This window comes from Eretmochelys imbricata, chromosome 13 (assembly GCF_965152235.1).
Source record: "Eretmochelys imbricata isolate rEreImb1 chromosome 13, rEreImb1.hap1, whole genome shotgun sequence".
Taxonomy (NCBI): domain Eukaryota; kingdom Metazoa; phylum Chordata; order Testudines; family Cheloniidae; genus Eretmochelys; species Eretmochelys imbricata.
In genome coordinates this window covers 4,103,304-4,125,498 of record NC_135584.1, presented here as the reverse complement: position 1 = coordinate 4,125,498, position 22,195 = coordinate 4,103,304, and the positions used below count along the sequence as shown (strand labels likewise).

Sequence of the window (22,195 nt, the reverse complement as noted above, 5' to 3'; positions counted from 1 at the left end):
GCCAAACCCCAGGACTGGCATGGGGTTGGGCAGCGCATGCCATGAGCACAGTGTTTGGGAAAGCTACCTATGCTCTTTATAACAGATGAGTCACCCGGCCTGAAGTGAGGTGCGTACGTAATCACGTCATATGTAGTAGCTCGTTACCACGATCAAATAAACGTTCTCTCAGGGGCACGCTTTACCCCGCCCTCCTTTGGGTTATTAGGACAAAGGTACTCACTGCTGCCTGACTGTTCATGGGGGTCCTGGTCTACCCAGTGCGCCGAGCCTTGGAGACAGCAGCAACAAAAAGAGATGAGGAGGGTGCATTTACCTGGGCCCGGTGGCCGCAGCGCCTCCGGCAGGCGAGAGTGAAAGGAGCATTGTCACTGGCGTGCTCTCTCCCAAGGGTGGAGTGGGCAGCTGTGGGCATATGCACACTTGTCTTTTACTCTGTATCAGAAATGCCCTGCTTGCTGATGATACTGGCCTGAGGTGAAGTTTATCTCATGACTTAGTCACTGTTTGCATTTCACCAGCAACTCCAGCAGCTGCCAGGGGGGCGGGGAGCAGCTTGGTCAGCTCTGACAAAGCAATGAATCTTGTGACTCAGTCCAAAAAAAAAAGAATAGCATTGTTAATGCCAGCAAACATGAGCCTGTAAAGAACCCCCCCACCCACGGCTTTCTCCAGCACAAAGAACAATGAACCAACCACAAAATAAATGTTTTCTCAGCACTATTTTAGGGAGCCAGAACGTGCTCTCCGTGGGATTTCTCCTCAATAGGAGATTTTTTTCCCTATTCTGTAAATTGCCTTTCTTGGGCACCTTTCATCCCAGCCCTCTCATGGCTTTGAGGAAGCCATGATGCGGTCCATAAAGGGGTTCCCAATCCCTCCTCTAGAAAAAAGACCCTTATCTGGGCTTTCCCTAAGCCATTCACCCACAATCTGGAGTTCTTATAAATTAATAGCATATTTATCATAACAAAACGGTTGTAAGGGATATCAAACCTCGTGCTTTGGGGCTTAAGATGATCTCTGCCTTTTAGAGACCAGGATGAAATCTAATGTAGAGGGGGGGCAGCTTATCCCACATCTGCTGCTGTGGGGTTCTTGCTCCTTCCCTGAGGGGTCTGGGGCTGGCCACTGTCAAAGATAGTGGATGAGATGGACCTGGCATGTAATCCAGACAGCCAGTTCCTATGTTCCTAACTACTTTTATTTTCACCCTCCCAATTCTTAGCAGCCTGAGAAATACAAAGAGGAGCAGAGTGGATGGGGAGTGGGCTGAGCCGTTTTCTAAGGGTTCAGTAAATGGGTTGGAATGAGAAGCATGACTTACATAGGAGGAAGCTAACACACCTCAGGTCTGGGAGAAATCATCCTGTTTCCAGAAAGGCTGAATTAACTGACACAGTGTTAACATGCAGGATTTAATGGCAAGATGAAGCTTCCTGGAAACTGAATGGTTTCCTGGAATACGTGCTAAGGGAATTGGAGACCTTTGTAAATAAGAGAGCAGCCCCCATCACTCTGCAAGTTCACACAGCAGGGAGACGTTTTCAGCATATAGAAATTCTGTATAAGTCAAAATGAGGTGCTACAGGGGAACCTCCCTCCCCATCCCGCACAGCCTCCCAAACCAGCGGTAATCACGATTCCTACCAACAACCGAGAAACCGAACCAAATACCAAAGCAGCCCCGCTTGATGAAAAGATCCCCAAATCCTCACACCCCAGCCTGACAAAGCAGTCCCAGAAATGGAGTTGTTCCCTAATGAATCCCAGCTCACAAACCCTCCCTACAAACTCACCCAAACCTCGCCCGCCCCAGGAGAGGATGCTGCCAAAACAGACCCACCAGGGCATGCCTACAATTCAGGATTTTCAAAGCATTCGCAAGGCACCTCTGCATCCATAGGGTGATTCTCTCACATTCATGACCATGTGTCCCTTTCAGGCAACTCCACCCCAACCTTGCCCCTCAAAACTCCAGCCAACCTAAATACCAAGCACAAAGCCCATTCTGGGAAAAACAGCCCAAGAAACAGGCTATTTCCCCATTACACAGCACCACCAGGGTCAGTCTGCAATGCCCAGAGGCTGCAGTGATGGGAACTAGATGCACAGAGACCAAAGCCCATGGCACACAGAGCGCAGAGTCCAATGACTCACAAAATAGAGACAAATGGACAAACCTAGCAATTTATCCCAAATTGACACATATCCACCACTTCCTGGCCAAGTGGGAAACCCCTCCCGCATCAGCGACCAACCTGGCCCATGTGAAATGGCGCCCACTGCTGCACAGCTCCAGCCGCTCAGATGGAAGGCCACGGTAAGTCATTTTCCGCAGAAAGAGGACGGAGCGGGAGGAAGGTGTGTGGTTGGCACCTGTCCAAATACTGCATGGAGGTGCTGCACTGTTTGGCTGCTCTGAGAGTGACACTGGGTGATACCTGTGCCCTGATGAGCCAACGTCTACAGGCGACTCCCTAATTTATTCCATCAGAAGCAGGACAATGAGCTGTCCAGCCCCGTATCCTGACAGGGAAATGCTAGACCACCTAGCAAAGTGCGGCCCAGTCCCACGACTGGGATCCCGAGGGCACCGCCGCCATAGAGACAATAATAATAGTTCAGAGGAAGCCATGGAGCCCACGCGCCTCATCACACAACACCCCAACATAGGCTGAGCCCTGGGGCTGAGCAGGTGATGCCTGGACCCAAGGGGCCGAGGGTCCTCGGGATTCCACTCTCCCGCTGCTCGCTGCAGTGATGCGCTTTTTATTCCTACCAGGCAGAGATGGACCCAAGTCAAGACACTGGCTTGGAGCGTCCTACAGATTTCGGGGCTGGCCTGTGCTTTGCAGATGCTCGTCTGGTTAAATCACAGGACCAGGAGATCTGAGGGTTTCTCCTGGGTCTGCAACCAACTCCCTGGGCAACTGTGAGCAAGGCCTGGGCTGCAACTTCCCCATTGGTCCAACGGGTCTAATCACATGCTCCTGCCTCCCAGGGGTGACGTGGGGCTTTATTAAGTGCTTTACAATCCTGAGCTGGAAGGGCCCTTGAGACGCAGAAGGACGGCGTAAAAAGACTGCTCCCTTGTCAGCGAGTTAGATGTTTAAACAAAACAGAGAAAAAAGGCCCCGACCCAGGTTAGAAATCAGCCAACTAAACCAGAAGCCCCCAAGAGAACAAAATTCCCTTCCCCTTCCCCAGCATCACACTCTGCACCCCTCTCTCCTGTAACAGCCCCCATAAATAGATGGGCCTGATTCACCCCACAGCATGGAGCAGGTTCCTAAACTGAGAGCCCCTACCCCTAGGGAGACCGTCATGCCACCAGCCCCCCTCTTCTAAACCAAGGGCACGGAAGCGGATGACAACTGGGGCAGCAGGGCAGGGGGCAAGAGGAGAAGGCAGGTCCCTGGCCATGTAGGGCTTTACTGGTGAAAGCCGAGGCTATGCATGCCAGCTGGAGGCCAGCGAGGCAACTTCTTGTCCTTTCACCTCACAATGCGTCTCCCCTTCCTCCTGCATCATAGGAGAGCGTCAGATGGGAGCACCTGCCCAGCCTTCTCCACCCCCAGCAACGACAGATACACCTCTCCTAGCCCGTGCCTTGCTGCAAAGCAGTCGTACTCTGGAGACTCTCCTTCCGTGGACATCTGCACCATTCTCAGCCCTGTCTCTGCCTCTCTCTTTTATAAGGGGAAGGGACAGGACATCAGTGGTTTCTCTGTGATTTTTTATCCCTTTCTTAAAAGCTCCAAGATCTCCTATTTGGAAGGGCTGGGCCAGGAGCGGGGAAAGGCAAGGGGTGGGGAGGGACTGATATTCCAGTTAACCAAAGTGATACTAGGATGGTAGAGGGGTTGCGTGAAGGGTCCCTGTGGCTGGCAGGTGGTTTGGGGGAGAAGTTGGCCTGCTATGGGTGAAATGACTTGTGAGCAAAGGCCCTATGGATTTAAATGGTGCACAAGCCCAGTGAAGGGAGAATTTCATCCCAGAGCCCTAACATCATTAGAGCAGTGATACTCAGACTGAGGCTTGCGAGTGGGTCTTTAACATGTGTCCTGTGGCTCTTTGCATCAGACACTGTATGATTTAATTATTAACCAATCAGGATGCTTTTACTAGGTTATTAACCAATTAAGTTATTCAATTAACAAATTAAGTTATATATTGCACTAAGTTATTAACCGGTCCTACTGTTTAAATAGGAATATACAGTACTGTAGTAAATGAAACTATGAATTCACACGACTGTGGCTCTTTTGGGTCCTGTTGATCACTAATTTGTCTCCTGAACCTCTGAGGTCTGAGTATCACTGCATTAGAGGATCTGCTTTCTGCACCAGTTTGCTGGAATATGTGGTAGGTTGGGGTTTTTTGCACATTATCTATTACTCAGAAAGCCCAGTTCTACAGCTTTTTCGTGGTACACGCTCCTGATCATCAGTTCTGGGCTTCTCCCTAATGTAAAGCTGACTCAGTGTCCCATGGAACAGGGGAACCTTCTGGTAAAGACCTTTCCACACCCTGTATTCCTGACTGCAACCAAAACTGTCCCTGGGGGAATCCAATGCAGGGGTCAGGAGAAGGCTCTGGGAGCTGTAGTGTTGGGCACATGTCCGGAGGGTGTAGGGTGACCAGATGTCCTGATTTTATAGGGACAGTCCCGATATTTGGGGCTTTTTCTTATATAGGCTCCTATTGCCCCCCACCCCCTCCCGATTTTTCACACTTGTTGTCTGGGCACCCGAGGAGGAAGTGGATGAGAGCAGCTGGCTCTTTATGTTAGATTTTTCACACCTCTCAGCAACTTGATTTTCTAGGTGAGGTGTGGCTAAATGTAGTGCTGCTTACATGCCGGGACTTTCACAGCCTGGACAATGTGTTAGTACCGGGATCTGAGATGACAAGCACAATGACATGAAAACTATATGGGTTTCCAATTGTAATAGTCCCCTGGGGATCTCCACTCTTCGAGCAGTTTGTACTGAGAAAGCTGACTTTTAGACAGACTTCCTTGAACTGTAAGTCATTCTTCCTAAAACTCTGGGGGTGGAAGGGGGGAATGTTTAGGAGCAGATGAATTAAGGCTCAAAGTCCAGTGTGCTCAGAGCCATTTAAAGTTGGTCTTCAGCAGGGAGACTGCTCCAGGTGGAGAAATTTTCTGCGTCCTTTAAACCACCACTGATGGAGGAAAACCACTCTCCCTTCCCCCTCCAAACCATAGCCTGTTCTTGGCAAGCATTCAAATAAAGCTATAAAAAGCTAAATGCGTCCCAGAGGGAAGCTGTGGTTGTGTGACGTCATGGCAGATCAGCTGAAGTGTACATATGGCAGTCATCCCCAGGGACTTCCCTAAGGGTTTAAAAAACCAAAACTCTCCTCCCAGCTGACGTGTGTGGTGAGACACTCGGCCTCTCAGCCCCTGACTTAGAGGAACGGCATTATTTAGATTATGTAACCGCCTGTTGGCTCCATAGCAATGAGAGTGCTTGCTGAGGGATGCATGCATGTAGCAGTGATCCATGGCCCTGAGGAGAACAAGGCCATGAGGACACCAAATGGCGCCTGTCATGATGCTGCATTTTTAAGGCAGAGATCAGGCCAGGGCCGAGCGGCGCAACAGGACAGGAGTCTAGGGCCACGTCTAACTCAGAGGGTTTGCCTTGGTTCCAGACACCAGTGCAAACCCTAGTGCAGACAGGAAAAGCTGCTGTTTGCACTGGTGCCTGCTTGAAAGCGTTTGCACGGGCTGAATGGTGTCTGATGGAGGTTGGCATCGGTGGCTGAAATTGACACAACCTCTCGGTGCAGACAGGGATTAGTTTTTGCACTCGTGGTACGGATGTGAATGCACAAATCGGGCATTCCAAGACAAGGCCAGATGAAGATAACATGGAGTCTGAGGCAAATGTCATCTTTGCATTTCTCTGTATCAAACAAACATGACAAACTGTACAAAACAAGGCACTGTAGAAATACATTTAAAAGAGGCTGTAACTAGTGACCCCAGAGGCATCTTATACTTGACTCATCTCTCAGTGATAAACCCCTCTTTGAAAGAAACTTAACATTGGAAGGTGAAAGGCAGCCTCCCCCAGGAAACATTTAAATATTCTTTTAAAAATATGGTGCACTTTAAAATTAAACTCTGCACAGTGGCCCAAGGAAGGGCAACAGGGACCCTTGTGCAGTCAAGAGATATGGCATGTTCTCTCTGGAATCTTATGCATTTCATTTCTGATAAAGTAACATCATCATCTACCCCTGCTTCCCAGAGGGGAGGTTAATATTCAAAGTGCAAGTTTCTCCCAGAATTCTCATCCAGCTCCACTTGCAGTGAAGTTCTGATAGCCGAGGCACAGACTGCATTACAGACTTCACCTGCGGCCATGTTAGACAGACAGCGCGCACACTGGGACAGAGGTCAGCTGTCAGAATGGAGAGGATCGGGAATGAGTCAGAGACTCACCATTCACTACCCCACCATTCATCTTCTCCAAGGTGCACCTCGAGTTAGTTTGTGGAAAGTTAATAAATTAATCAAGCTAGACAAAAACCAAAAACAACAAAAACCCTAAACAGTTCTGTTAATTTTCTAACTCCAGGGAGAAACGTTTCCGCACCATCTCTTCCACCGTATACAGCTTCGCTGCCCGGAGTGCATCCAGCAGCACTTTGATGAGCTCCAAGTGGTCCTTCTTCAACTGGGTGAGATATGTGTGGAACTTTTCCTGAAGGGCAGCCTTGGTGTCCTTGTGGAGGATCCCCTTTAGGTGCCCCTCGAGGATTTGCTGGAGGCGCTTCAGCTTTCTCACCGGGATGTTCTGGTAAACCACAAAATCGATCACTGCTTGTTCGCAGTCCTCATTTCCTAGAGTGGGGAGGAGAAAACCAGCATGAGGTTTAGAGTGCAGGGATGAAAGGGCAAACCCCACTGCTCTCTGTGGATCGGACTAGGAGAAAAACCCTAGTATAACTGGAGAGGCCCATGACATGAGGTCAGCAGCTGAGCCCCAAGTGGGCAGTCAACCAGCTGTCAGACCCAGCAGCACAGCCCAAGCTCTTAAAGAAATACTGTTCAAATTAGACAGTCTAAAATTTGACCCTGACATTTGTCCCATCTTATACCTGCTGGTCTCATCCCCTGGCTTCCACTGATGTATTTGTCCTACTGATTCTTGCACAAGGCCCGCTGCATACAGAGCCTGGTTTTCAGACCTTGTCTGCGTACACATCATGGGCCCACCTGTACTACCAGATGTACACGTGACAATCCCTATGCTTGTGCACTCGGCTAGAGAGAGATCTGTGTGGCCATGGGTGTGCACATAATGGGATTTTCTTGTGCACACACACAAACACTGCAGTGCATGTGCAAAGCAGGTCAGTGCACTAGTGTGCCCCTAGCACGTGATTATCGGCTCCAGCCTGCATGAAAGCACCTGAATTATGCAGATTTGTTTGTTTACTGTAAATCAAACCAGCTGAGGAGAGAATATTGATTGCCTGTGTGAGTTGCTGGATTGATGGGTTATGCACAGAGCTGGGAGAACATGTTTAGAATCATAGAACTGGAAGGACCTCGAGAGGTCACCTAGTCCACTCCCCTGCCCTTATGGCAGGACCAAGTATTATCTAGACCATCCCTGACAGGTGTTTGTCTAACCTGCTCTTAAAAATCCCCAATAATGGAGATTCCACAAACTCCCTAGGCAATTTATTCCAGTGCTTCAGCACCCTGAGAGTTAGGAAGTTTTTCCTAATGTCCAACCTAAACCACCCTTGCTGCAATTTAAGCCCATTGCTTCTTGTCTTGTCCTCAGAGGTTAAGAAGAACAATTTTTCTCCCTTCTCCTTGTAACAACCTTTTATGTACTTGAAAATTGTTATCATGTCCACGCTCAGTCTTCTCTTTTCCAGACTAAACGAACCCAATTTTTTCAATCTTCCTTCATAGGTCATGTTTTCTAGACCTTGAATCATTTTTATTGCTCTTCTCTGGACTTTCTCCAAATCTTTCCTGAAATGTGGCACCCAGAACTGGACACAGTACTCCAGTTGAGGCCTAATCCGCGCAGAGTAGAGCGAAATAATTACATTTTGTGTCTTGTTTACAACACCCCTGCTAATACATCCCAGAATGATGTTCGCTATTTTTGCAACAGTGTTACACTGTTGACTCATATTTAGCTTGTGGTCTACTCTGACCCCCAGATCCCTTTCTGCAGTACTCCTTCCCAGGCAGTCGTTTCCCATTTTGTATGTGTGCTACTGATTGTTCTTTCTTAAGTGGAGTACTTTTCATTTGTCCTTATTGAATTTCATCCTATTTACTTCAGACCATTTCTCCGGTTTGTCCAGATCATTTTGAATTATAATCCTATCCTCCAAAGCACTTGCAAACCCTCCCAGCTTGGTATTGTCCGCGAAGTCCCTGGTGTCTTAATTCATCACAATTAATCGCACTGTTAAACAATAATAGAATACCAGTTATTTAAATTTTTTGGATGTTTTCTACATTTTCAAATATACTGATTTCAATTACAACACAGAATACAAAGTGTACAGTGCTCACTTTATACTTATTTTTGATTACAAGTATTTGTTGTGTAAAAATGACAAACAAAAGAAACAGTATTTTTCAATTCACCTCATACAAGTACTGTAGTGAAATCTCTTTATCATGAAAATTGAACTTACAAATGTAGAATTATGTATAAAAAGCTGCATTCAAAAACAAAACAATGTAAAATTTTAGAGCCTGCAAGTCCACTCAGTCCTACTTCTTGTTCAGCCAATCTCTCCGACAAACTAGTAAGACTGAGTAGACTTGTGGGCTCTAAAGTTTTACATTGTTTTGTTTTTGAGTGCACTTATGTAACAAAAAAAATCTACCGTTGTAAATTGCGCTTTCACGACAAAGAGATTGCACTACAATACTTGTATGAGGTGAATAGAAAAATACTATTTCTTCTGTTTGTCATTTTTACAGTGCAAATATTTGTAATCAAGAATAATATACTTTGATTTCAATTACAACACAGAATATGTAGAAAAACATCCACAATATTTAATAAATTTCAATTGGTATTCTATTGTTTAACAGTGTGATTAATCGCGATAAATTTTTTTTGAGTTAATCACGTGAGTTAACTGCGAATAATTGACAGCCCTAGTTCAAAACAAACCAGATTTTGTGGGGTTTTTTTGATTTTTCCGTTCAGCCAGCAAACCGAAAAATCAGTCCAACACTCAGCTCTCACCTGGCACTCGCCTCATTAAAATTAAGTGCTCAAAATAAAGGACCCAGATAGAAAGTGTGGGGGGCGACACAGACGGAAGGTACCTCATTGGTCAATGTTAGACCCACATTCCTAGGGCTAGAGGGGCCACATTTGGGGAGGGGAGGGGCTCTAGGGACTCTGGGATATGGTTACTTTGATTTGGGTCTGTGCACTGCAGTGTGGACGTCAGAGCCCTATGTTCGAGCACGGGTTAGAAAAGTCTTAACCTAGGGTTAAAATACAATGTAGATACTCAAGCGCAGGCATCCTAACATGGGTCAGCTGACGCGAGTCCCAGTAACCCTGAGCTTACGCTAAAGGACCACATTCATCCCCTGTGTAAATGCACTGATTTCAGTGGAGCTGCACCAGAGTGAATTTGACCCTATGGGCCTGATCCTATAGGTCATACTGCAGGCCAGAAGCTCACAACAGAGATGGACCCAAACGCTCCCAAAACGTAGCAGTGCCCAGACCTGGGGATTTCGCTTGGCCTAGTGTGAATGTTCAGTGGAACCCTGGGAAGGAGTAAGATCAGCCTAGAGTATTTTCAATATTTTACAGCAGAACTCGAACTTGTGGAGGAATGGGTTGGGCCAGTTTCTCTGCTGAATTCCATTAACTTCAACAGAGTCATGCAGGGCGGGATTAAAGCAGGGACTTAAGGCAGGGAGTCTGGGGCCTCAGCTCAAGGGGGGCCCTGCAAAAATAAATCACAGGCAGTGATCTCTGGGGCACTCAGGCTGCCTGTCCTGGCCCCACGCTGCTCCCAGAAGTGGCTGGCTGCTGGCATGTCTCTGTGGCCCCTGATGGGGGGAGAAGGGGAAGGAGGCTCCACGCATTGCCCCTGCCCCCAGCACCGTCCCCGCAGCTCCCGCCAATGGGAGCTACGAGGGCGGTGCTTGTGGACGTGGGCAGCACATGGAGACACGCTGTCCTCGTCCCCCCAGGGGCATGCAGAGACGTGCCAGCAGCCGGCCGCTTCCAAAAGTGGCGTGGGGCCACGGCTTGCAGGCAGCCTGCCTGAGCCCTGCTGCACTGCTGGTGTTAGCTGCCTGTGGGAACTGCAGCTCACTCCCCCTCCTGCACCCCAACCCCCTGCCCCAGGTCAGAATCCCCTCCTGTACCCAAACTCCCTCCCAGACCCCCGCATCCCTCCTGCCCCAGCCCCCTCCTGCACCAAACTCCCTCCCAGGAAAAAGACTTGTATACAGGGGCCCCACAAAATCTAATAACCCCGTGCCCCCAGGAGGGCTAATCTGGCCCTGGAGTCATGTCAGTTTACACTAGCAGAGAATGTAACCCTATCTACAGAGTTTGTATTTGTATACAATTACCGACGTGCCTGTGTATATCTGTAGCTATGTACATAAAGACATATGCAGGCATAGTACACACACACTACCTTGCTCAGTAACAACACTCTTGCAAATTGGGAGTTAAAAATATCGCTCCATTCATAAGTTTCCCATTTTGCAAGTGCACTGTTGCTCAAGAGATGAGTATGTGTATATAAACAACCCCAGGGCAGGATTCAGAGCCAGTTTCTGATGATTAACTAGAGAAGGGCACGTGCTGACGACTGCGATTGTCACTTGCTTCCTTTCCAAGGAACATCTCAGTTGCTACCATTGCCCCGTTGGGAAAAGGCTGACTCAGGGAGTGTCAAGTGAGAGTGTGAGTCAAGATTCCTATTATAGAATTGCCAGCCTCTGCTCTGACTGGAATTTACTGAAATGCTGTTGCATCAAATTCTTGATGAGGAGAGAAGAATGTTGACCAGGGAGAGGGACTCGGGGGGGATGGAAAACAAGAGATTCCTTCTGCCACATTTGCTGGGGGAAACATCCCTTCCGCTGCATGTTGGGCAAAGGGAAGCTATTGTTTGTTGAAGACATCACGGCCAGATTCTGCTCTCTGTTACAGCTATACAGCCTCATGGAAGTCAAAGGGACAGATTCACTACGAAGTGGGAGCAAATCCATTGTCTTCATTCCCGTCCAGCGCATTTGGTCTAGTGCAGTGGCTCCGGAGTAGCTGCCTGGCTCAGGTATATGGCAATCTGCCTCAGTGGGTCAGTTTGAGAATGAAGGTTAAATGGGAAGGAGTCACTAACTAGAAGTGAAACCAAAATTAAAACAAGTTAAAAAATAGAGACTGGTGGCCGCAGTCGGGAGAGGCAGCAAAGCTGCCCTATCTGCGGCACACCACTTCTGCACCTGTTGCAGACTCCTAATCTATTTCCAGTTTCCTGCATGATTCAGTGCTGTGTGTCTTGGGCTGCCAGAAGGGCAGTGCCAGATACTTCAGAACAACATGTTCTCACTACTGCTTCAGACTGTATGTAACAGGCTGATTCTGACATGCCTCGTGCCCTGATGCAGGCACTATCTGGGGGCAGGAGATCAGCAAAAAGAAAAGGTGCCAACAGGGAGATCTTCCTGACAGCTAGACTGAGAGATCGGGATGGGAGGAAAACAGGGGTAGGTAAAAGCCAAGGAAAGTTCCATTAATTGAATGAGACAATGGCTGGAGAGGGTGCCAGGGGACCCTGTCTAAGATGATCTTAGCCAAGCTTTCAGTGAATTAGGGGGCGAATAGTTTGTCCTCTTTGTAGTTTAATTAAAACCAATTTTGTACTTTTAAATTCCACTGGAACTGATCCGATACATTGGGGTAGAACAACCTACACCAGAAAGCTTCACTCCAGCCCTGGTAGCAACATGATTCTCGCACATAGGTTCCCTCCCCCAACTCAGGCAGACCTGAATAATCCCCCACTCTACATCCGCTAATGCTATTCCGTCCCCAAGGGGACCAAGCTCCTCACCTGACTCCTGGGTTCCGTTTCCCTTGAACATCTTGCAGGTGGTGCACAGGGTGTCATGGAATTGGTTTCCTACGACATTAGTCTCTTTCCCCTGCTGCGAGCAGCTCTGGTGTGGCTTGCATGGCTCTGTGCTGGAGCTGGAGGATGAGAAGAACCCGTGGGGGCACTTCTCACATTTCGTGTTCTGATAGGGAGTACCTGCAAAACGGGGCACAGAAAGAGTCTGAGCAATGAAATACCTGCAGTACACATCCATTGTGTTTGGGACAATGGCCCCTTAGGGAACACGGTAAAAGAAGATGGACCAATTCGCCATTGTCCTGTGCCTACGCAGTCATTTGCCCCAGCGTAAAGTAAGCGCAAGTCACTACCAGATGTCTGACATCCACTGTGCGCTGGTGTAAATGAGTGCTCAAGGTGAAAAGCAATGGTGAATCTGGCCCTAAGAGTCTGCATCTGGCAGTGCTCTGAGTTCCCTCTGGGCATAAGGGGATGTCAGAGAGAGATTAGGCTCTGCGTACACATCATTCACAGGATCAGAGAAGGGGCCCTGCCCTGAGCCCAGTCCCCATCCTTCAAGGAGGATGAGCAGTTACCAAACTTAGGATCTGGCTGCAAGACAGCCCAATATTGGGGTCCCAGCCAGCTGGGTTGGGAACGCTGACTCGCGTAAAGAAAAGGAGGACTTGTGACACCTTAGAGACTAACCAATTTATTTGAGCATGAGCTTTCGTGAGCTACAGCTCACTTCATCGGATGCACCTGACTCGCGGGTTGATGATCAGAAACAAATGAGGCAGAAAATCAAATCATAAGAGAACAGCCAGCGTGCCAAGAGAAACCCCACACTGGACAGAGCGCTCAGCCTTTACGGAAGCCAATGAGCCCTGTACATGAAACTAACGGGTGAATCTGTGATCTCAGGAGTCACTGCTCCAAAGAATGCAGCCCATGTTCTGCTCCAAAGCCCTTTGAAGAACTTGCCATCTCTGTGATGTCAGCCCACCGCGTCGGTGCGCGCCCGGACTCCTCCCTATCTCTGGATATCCAAGTAGTCGCAAACGCGAAAAATAAATGTCTTTTCCAGCTATATCGAGATGCCTGCCTGCACCTCACTGTGGTTCGCATTCATGACTTCTGGGCTTTGCTACCGTCATTCCCCGGGTAGGAAGGTAGTGTGCTTGGTACGAAGCCACTAACCTTAAAAAAGGCATAGTTGGTGCAGAATGGAGGAGCCCATCACCCCACTGTTTCACTCCCTTCACTGGCTCCCTATCCTACTTATATGGCCCTCATCACTGTCACCTGAGCACCTGGTCAAACTCAACCTACATGGAACTGGCCTAAGTGATTTGGGCACCTAGCTCACCATGCCTAATCGTGGCATCTCACAATAGCCATATTCCATGGGAACAAGTCATCAACCTCACGCATGAGACTCGTGTGTACAGAAGACAGGACTTTCTCGGTGACTGGCCTATGAATCTGGAATGCCGTCATGGAGACTGCCAGGGAAACATAGCCACAAACCTCAATGTCTTCAGCGTAGGAGGCAAAACACACTGCTAGACCAAGCCTGCCTACTATAAAACTGCAGCTTAAATCCAAAATAAATAGAGGCCAGTCCTTGATGACTGTAGTGGGGAGGGAAAAAGAAAAATACATCTTTGTATACATGTTGTAATTTTGGAAAGCCCTCAAATACCACAGGAAAGGGGGTAATATAACAACTAGACAGAGCTGTGCTAAGGAAAAAATAAAAACTCCCTAATATCCTTCAGTAATCCACGCGTCATCCAGAGCTAGAGAGCTACACTTCTGAGTCACCCTTAAATGCTCTTTGTTACATAACTGCTGTTTTGAGGGGGAGGGGGAAATATCAGTCTTATTTTCATTTGCCCCTTTTCCATCTTTAATACGTGCTTTCCAAATCACCAAATAAGGATTCCAGAAAGCAGCCCCATGGCTAAGTTCATCTGTCAGTGCTGTCCCCGTATTGAGACACCAAGCAAACCCCTTCTGGTCCGTACAATGAACCTTCCTTGCCCACTCGCCTTATTGCCTTCAGCCCTGGGTGCCCACACGAGATGATGGCCAAATTAGCAGGAACCATTGGAATAGCTATACTTGGACAACAGTAGTAGGCTGCTGCTCTTTCAGAGGACAGAGCCACTAGATGGCGATATTCTCTTACTCACTAGAGTGGATCTGACATCCCATCCAGCAAAGGGCAGCGGTGCCCATATATAGGGTGAGAGAATACGCATGCATAACACCAAATTATCCACTACTGCTATTTAACAGGTCCCTCCTGGATTCCGACAGGACAGCAATAGCGTGAGACTATACAGGGCCCTTAAACACAGCTCTACCCCCCCCCGGGCTCCGCCAGCCAGCTGTAATACAGACCCAGCTTTACCACCCCAGACCCGGCGGGACACTCGGCATGCTCGAGGCAGAACTCGGACTCGAAGTAGTAGCCATGCCGACAGCGGCACACTCTGTTGTGGGTGGAGTTGCAGCGATGCAGCTCGACCTGCCGCTCCCCGCAGATGACGTTGCAGTATCGACACTTCTCCAGGTAGTTCCAGTACTGTGTGTAGTGCAGGTCTGGGCAGGGCGAGCACACGGTGGGTTTGTCCCTGGTGCAGTGCTGGGCCACAAAGGTTCCCGGCGGGCACTGGTGGCACACCACTCTGTTGTGAGTCACAGGGTCTTTCCGCGGGTAGGTGGGAGTGGCGCTGAAGCGAGGCACGGCCAGGAAAAGCACCACGGCAGTAACCACCCACTAGGGAAAAGAGATACAAAGAACTATAGCCTTTCCCTTGCCCTCTCGTAGAGGGGCCTCACGGTAACAGCAGCTGGGTGCCAGAATGGCCTCTCGCGATTACCACTGGGTCACCATTCCCGATCACAGTGTTATCTGCCCCATCTAGCTCCTCCTCCCACTCACTTTTCCATGCTGCCCCAGAGACAGGGAATGCGCCCCCCCCCATCCTGACTCACTAACCCACCACTTCCTTAAGGCCTCCTTAAGACCTGCTTCTCGCCATGCCCACAAGAAGTGATTGAAACCCATTTTAAAAATCCCCTTCATTCCTCCTCCCTCTGGGCTCCCCAGCATGAGCCCTCCTGTCCCTGCTGGCTCTCAGCCTTTCGGGGCAGGGCCTTTCCATGTTGTGTGTTGTACAGCACACTGCAGACAAAGACCTATTTAAGCAGCCAAATTCACTGAGACCCCTGCACGAGTATATGTTCTCCATATCCCTCTTTAGTGCCCCTCCCTGGTCTAAAGGAGAGTTTTGCCATTGACTTGAATGGGGCGAGGATGTGAAGTGCAATGTTTGAGTGAATAGAGCTGCTTTGGGATTACAGGTTTTCCCCGGCTTGCAGTGACGTAGGGAATTCTACCAGACAGGAGCCCCACGAAAAGCAGAAAACAAAGACACTCAGATACAGAACCCTAAAAGAGGAGCAGAGTGATTTAACGAACGTCCTGACAGTTACCAACATCCCGGCAGCTTTAAAAGAAAATAAATGAGTTGGACGTTGAGATGGGACAAAATTACAATTAGAGCCTTTTAGAACATGAGGTTCCAGCTAAGGACTGAAGGCCCTGGGGTGTGTGGAGGGGGAGAGGTTTTCCATAAAATACAAAGACACTAACATTTTCATACAAATTTAATACCCTTTGAGAAACAAGGTGGGGCTTCACTAAAGGTCTGGAGAGCCACGGAGCCTTTTTTGGTTACCCCCTTCCTGTTAAAACCACATTAGACCAACATCGAGAGCAAACAGGATGTTACCTTAGATGAATGTCTCACATTCAGTGTGTGGTTGGACAGCATAGCACAGAGGGTGGTATTAGGGTTAGGACTCATGGTATTTGGAGACGTCTCCAGATGCTTGGATTGGGCCCTAGAATGATTTCTGGGCTGCTTCTCTTCTCGTGGAATGCAGTGATGCTAACTTCTGCGGAAGCTCCAGCTCTGTTGCATTCAGAAAGACACACAGTAAAGAGCATGAATTATTAGTGGACACCTCTTATCCAGTATGCTGTCAATATCCCTACACAGAAGTGATGCTCTGTTTGGATCCCGGTGTGTCCAAAAGAAGAAGCCCAAGAAGAACAAGAGTTACAACCTCTCACCAAGGGCTGAGATCTCTCAGTCCTGGCTATGATTTTAAATGATCCAGCCTAAATAAGCAGAGATCCTCTTTATTGGGATCTCAACAGTAATATTCAATCAGCCCCAGAGTTGGGGGCACAAATCCAACATTCACAGGGTGCTCTGGAATGCAAGAATGTTATACATGATTGCACTGTCAGTTATGTAACACTGGGCCGTTGTGTCGTACAGGTGGGGTCTTAGGAAGGGAAGTGATTCAGTGACTTGGAAACAGAGAGTGTGAAAGGAAGGTCACCTCAATCCACTCAGAATGAGGTTCCTAGAGCAGATGAGAAGTGTGGGTGCGAGAAGACAGTCAGAGGCTTGTAAAGCTTACCCCAGGGAACTCCAGAGAATGTGTCAGAGCGGGCAATTTTGAACCGCCTTAGACTATATGGCTCCACTTCCTGGAGTTAGAGTCATTGGTCATTATGGGCCCCTATGGATTTAGAGAGAACATAGAAGAGGGTATTGCAGTAGCCACATTGAAGAAATTATACATGGATAAGGATTTTGGCAGAGCAGAGCTCTAAGGTAAAGTTTAATTCTCTTGAGTCTGGAGATGTGCAGCAGGTGGATTCACAGACAAAGGGAGATGTGAGAAGAAAACAGTCAGACAAGGATGATTCAGAGTTTTCTGAAACGATCTGGATTAGAGAGACCAATAGGGAGTCAGACACAATAGTCAAAGAATTCTTTACTCAGAAGGTGGCCTTTGAAACATTTAACACGAGGAAGTTGTGTGTATCTAGGAGCTGACGAAGTCAAGTCCAGCATAAAGATGAGAGACAGAGGGAGCAAAGAATGAGATGATCTTCTTTTTGCACTGGCATAATTGCATGACATTTGGCAAACAATTATCCCCTACGCTACTGTTGCCCACTGCTCAGTGTATGTTACGCATCCCCTTCTGTGCCTGATCCACAGAGGATGTCTGCTACAGCTACCAACTAGGGGACTTTGTCCTTTAGCTCAAGCTGTTGAAAGTCTGGCCTTAGCTCCAGAGATCCTGGGTAAAACCCCTGCTGGTGACTAATATGATGATTGTTACCCTATGACCTGATTTCATTCAGCATTTTAAAAAGAAATAGAATCATAGAATATCAGAGTTGGAAGGGACCTCAGAGGGTCTTCTAGTCCAACCCCCTGCTCAATGCAGGACCAATCCCCAATTTTTGCCCCAGATCCCTAAGTGGCCCTCTCAAGGATTGAACTCACAACCACCCTGGGTTTAGTAGGCCAATGCTCAAACCACTGAGCTATCCCTCCCTCCCTTGTAGCTGAACTACACCAGTTTAAATATTACCTCTGAGCCTTTAGTAAAAAAGTCTATGAAAAAGTTATATGGATTTTTATCAAGGGTCTAACTGAATATTTAAGAATTCTGCGATTGATACATACAAATTTCTACTAGAAAAACTAGAACAAGCTGCCAGGCAAGTAGTCTGGTCTATCAGCTTAAAACCATCTGCTTAATAAAGTTTGTAATTCCATATTAAAGCTCCTACAATTTACTGAATAAAAATGACACTTGAAAATGTTACCCTAATTTAACAACATGACTTAGGAGCCTTAGTCTCATTGAAAGTCAAGGAGAACGTCACACATATTTCATCAGCCTGGTCTGCAAAGGTGCTGATTGCTTCCAACTCCCTCTGAAAATCAGTCTGCTATATCTATACCTCTCTCTCTAGACAAACACACACACACAGTTTGCATATACACACGATCATATATGATACACAGACATATATGACGCTCACTCATAAAAATCAGTCCTAATCACACAAGAGTACAAAACAGTTATGAAACACAAAAGACTGACGCAAACCTTACTTTCTATCCTGTCCTGTATTTCTAGGGCTTCTGATTTTAGCTTTTCACTGATAAACACTGCTATAACACCCCATTACAAAAATAAATAAAGTTATATTTACTCAATAAACAGCAGAAAAATACTGGAAATGGTTACTTGTATCTAAGGGCTTGTCTACACACAGCACTAATGTGCATTCCAGGGGGTATGATTTCTAAAGCACACTAATGTATTGCGCATAATTAGTCCCCGTTGACCCTGCTGGTGTGCGCTAAAGTGTCCCTAGTGTGCTTTAAGAACGCGGTTTGAATGTGACAAAGAGCATACGCTTTCCAGTGTGCTCTACTGTCACGAGTAACACACACGCTCCCTGCACTAGCGTGTACAAAGAGAAAGCCCTGAAAAAGCCTCTGATGGCTGGACATCTGCATAAAAACTCAAAAAGTGTTAAACACAGACCCCCATCCCCAAAATGAAAGTAATAAATCCTGCAAAACTGCAGCCCGGCTTATAAAGCGAGTTCCCCCACACAGGTATACACATCGACACGCCGCACACACGCCTCCCCCGCCACACAGGCCCCCCCAGGCTGCAGACAGGGAGCCAGCCGCTGCCTTTCCCCTCCTTACCGGGCTGAGCGCTGGTGCTCACAGCTGCTGCCCTAGCTGTCTCTGCCTTGCTGGCCACCAACCCAGCCACTTTATAACCGAGAAGCCCAAGCCCTGCCCCTAGAGCAAGGCCTTGAATCGCCTCTTGCGTAAGAACCACGGAGCTCTGATGAATCATCAAGCTGCCGGCTCCGGGCAGCTGCTGAACAGCTCCAGCCCGACCCAGCCTCTGCCGGCTCCTCTCCGGCCAGGGTGACAGCCACGTAGCCGCCTTCTGAAAATCCCCCCTGCGCCAGGCGCAGCGCCCCGGCTGCGCTGCGCGGAGCCGCGAGATGCCACCTCTCTCTCCGCGAGGGCTCCGGCCCGGCTCGGTCTCCAGCTGCCGCCGGCTCGCCGCGCCAGGGCGCAAAGCAGAGGTGGGGCAGGACCGGGACACGTGTCCCTTACCTGGAAGCCGCTGCACCGCCCTTGTCTGGGGAAAGGCACAAGAGGGCAGTGCTGCTCCCCGCCCAGCAGAGGGGACGGGGCCCCCCAGTGAGGTCCGCAATACCGGGGGACCACCCGTGTATAAGGCAGTCCCCCATTTAGAGCCCCCTGGAAACTCCCAGCGGAAAGGGGGCTCTAAATCGCACTAGACAGCTCCAGAAGGGGTGTCACTTCCCCCTTTTCAGCCTGTCCCTGCTGCTGGGCTTGGGACTGTATTTAACTGCAGGTGAACTGCTACAGCTCACTAGCTCACGAAAGCTTATTCTCAAATACATTTGTTAGTCTCTAAGGTGCCACAAGTCCTCCTTTTCTTTTTGCGAATACAGACTAACACGGCTGCTGCTCTGAAACCAGAATCATTAGGCACTTTAGAAAACCAGGACTTCTCTCTTTCCCTGTTCCCATTGAAGTCAATGGCAAAACTCCTGCCAGAGCAGGATCCGATCCAAACTACACAGCACTGAGCGCACACAGTTAAGAGACATCCAGAAAGCCTCCTAACATCACCTATCTGCTTCCTTTTTATGTGAATACTTCCACCTTTTACCAAAAAAAAGTTACTCAAAAGCTTGGCTCCACTTTCCCGTTCACACTAGGGCATGGGTTAGAATTTTCTAACAATGATCAATCACCATGTCCAGGCACTTTTGTGTGCACTGTATTTGAATGAAAACGGTGTGCATCCACGCACGTGTGTATTTGCCTTGAATTTTTGTCCAGGAAGCAAACGAGATCTGAAGTTTTGCACGTGCGCCGTCTGCACTCTCTCGTTTGACTATTACACATTTTACCCGGACACATCAGTAACTGATTTACTGGGGGAAGGCAGGGAAATTCCCCCCTACACATTCTCTTCCCTAGCTGTAAATGTTCAATAACTTCCTAGTCAGGGAATGTTTTTGTCACTTATATATTTGTTGCATACATCATCCGTAGCTAAATATGCCCCACTCCCCAATGTCATAAGATCCCCGCACAGTATCATAGGCCACAAAGACCATTGCCATGGTCATAACTAGGGGATGGTGAGGAATCTTGCAGAGAAAAACTACCCCAGACACTCTATAGAGTTTCACTTTGTAAGTTGCCACTGCATTGTCCCCCTCCATAGATCTAGCAAACTGCTCCTCAGGTCAAAACTCACAGGAGCAAGGGACCAAGCGTTCTCAGATCCTGGCCACAGCTATTCATTCCCCTCATATAAGAGCCATGATTGACCACTAGACTGACCATCTTCAAACGTAATGGTAAAGCACTTATTTGCCTTGGCTTTTCTATAGTAACTGAACCTTCCCTAAAAAAAAAAAAAAAAAAAAAAAAAAAAAAGGAGGACTTGTGGCACCTTAGAGACTAACAAATTTATCTGAGCATGAGCTTTAGTGAGCTACAGCTCACTTCATCGGATGCAGTCAGTGGAAAATACTGCATGCATCTGATGAAGTGAGCTGTAGCTCAGGAAAGCTTATGCTCAGATAAATTTGTTAGTCTCTAAGGTGCCACAAGTCCTCTTTTTTTTTCTTTTTGCGAATACAGACTAACACGGCTGCTACTCTGAAACCTGAACCTTCCCTAGGTGTCCAATGTAAGGAGAGAAAGTCAACATGTAAATACTATAGTGATGTTCCTTAACCAGAAGCTATAGCTCCCAAGGATCCATGGGGAAAGCAGATAACCACACTGATCCACAGCCATCCCAATGGATAGATCTCTCCTCTGCCCTGCAGCCTAGGAAACCTTCCCACATAAGGGTTCATCGGCTAATCCTCTCTGGCTGCACATGATCCCTCTCTAAGTGTTGGGGGCGGGGGGCGTGCAAAGCAGAATGCCTGACGCCGGTCCTGTGAGAACCGATGCCCCATGTCTAATTCTCATCAGAAATCCTCAGAGCAGCTACTTCTCATTTCTGACCCAGGCTACCCTAACCACCCCTCACAATCCAGCCAAATCCTGTGGTACATCTGCAGACAGCCTTTGTGCATGCCAAGGCAATGAATGTGCTCCAGAGCCCACTGCTCTTTCTTGTGCCCCCCTTTACTTACAAGTACTTCTGTCCCCCCTTTGCTAGCACAGGTGGAAGGAGCATGAGCTGAGTTACTCCAGACTGCAGGCACGATCATCAGCACTTCACTATAGGGGCAGAACTGCTCCCCTACCGAGTGGATATCTTGCCTCTAATCTCCTTACACTCTGACTACTTCCCCCCAAACAATTGTATCTTGTGTTAGAGAGTGAGAGAAGCAGGGCAGATATTGATAGCACTGTGTTAGTTGGAGAACAGGAAACTCAAGGTACTTTTTTTCATTTCCTTCCAACAAACAGGAGAAAAGACAATGTGATATGTACAAAGCCACTCTGCATTGACCTTGGGGAGTCGTCCGTGGAATTTTTTTCCCCTTTTGGTTTTGCAATTGCTGACCACGGACATATAATTGTTGTTATATGTGTTGCATATGTGTTGTCAAACACAAGCATAGAACCTCTTCATTTAATTTGTACTATGTAAACCATTCAGGATCGTGCCACAAATTCAACTTTAAGGTGTTTAACACTGAAAAATGATCATGCACCATGGTACCTGCTTACTCTGCCAATCAGCTGCTGACCTTTTACTTAGTTTTTACTACTTTTTATTGTTGTTAGCTCTGCAGAGCCGATGCAATATGGGAGAGGGAGCTGAATTCTATTCAGATTTGCACATAAACAGGATTGTTAAATAAACGCCTACTGCAGACGACTACTAGTGATGCACAAGCCAAAAAGAATGAAGCTTAAGTTGCCAGGGCTGGCATGCTTAGACCCAAAAAATTGCTTTTTTACATGCAAACTGGACAGATTTAGCTAACCATCACTGAGACAATACATAGAAAACGTCATGTTGCCATTTTTAGACATTTTTCAAAATAAGACTCCACTTTACAGGCTCAAAGCTCTATTTCTTATTAAAACTCTCCTATGTAGGTTCTAATCACCACAGTACCTCAGCATCTTCCATT

The 22,195-nt window shown here is 47.9% G+C and overlaps 1 protein-coding gene across 3 annotated transcripts; it reads right to left on the bottom strand.

Moving 5' to 3' along the window:
* Nucleotides 1-5,907: 5,907 nt before the first annotated feature.
* On the bottom strand, nucleotides 5,908-21,370 carry TNFRSF6B (TNF receptor superfamily member 6b). 3 transcript variants are annotated; one of them, XM_077832244.1, is made up of 5 exons: nucleotides 21,242-21,370; nucleotides 15,930-16,112; nucleotides 14,533-14,911; nucleotides 12,124-12,321; nucleotides 5,908-6,880 (listed from the first exon to the last, which is right to left on the bottom strand). In XM_077832244.1, the coding sequence occupies exons 2-5, from the start codon at nucleotides 16,002-16,004 to the stop codon at nucleotides 6,597-6,599; spliced, it is 936 nt and encodes a 311-aa protein (XP_077688370.1). In that variant the 5' UTR covers nucleotides 16,005-16,112; nucleotides 21,242-21,370; the 3' UTR covers nucleotides 5,908-6,596. The 3 variants fall into 3 exon arrangements, with proteins under 3 accessions (XP_077688370.1, XP_077688369.1, XP_077688371.1); XM_077832243.1 differs by lacking the exon at nucleotides 21,242-21,370 and adding an exon at nucleotides 18,738-19,127; XM_077832245.1 differs by lacking the exon at nucleotides 21,242-21,370 and adding an exon at nucleotides 16,630-16,884.
* Nucleotides 21,371-22,195: the final 825 nt, after the last annotated feature.

Bases quoted from the DNA above. Each gene is read 5' to 3' on its own strand.
- TNFRSF6B (XM_077832244.1), bottom strand. From the start codon at position 16,004: ATGAGTCCTAACCCTAATACCACCCTCTGTGCTATGCTGTCCAACCAC. The intron at 14,912-15,929 runs GTAACATCCTGT...TCTTTTCCCTAG, and splicing joins ATGTGAGACATTCATCTAAG to TGGGTGGTTACTGCCGTGGT. The intron at 6,881-12,123 runs GTGAGGAGCTTG...TCCCCACTCTAG, and splicing joins AAACGGAACCCAGGAGTCAG to GAAATGAGGACTGCGAACAA.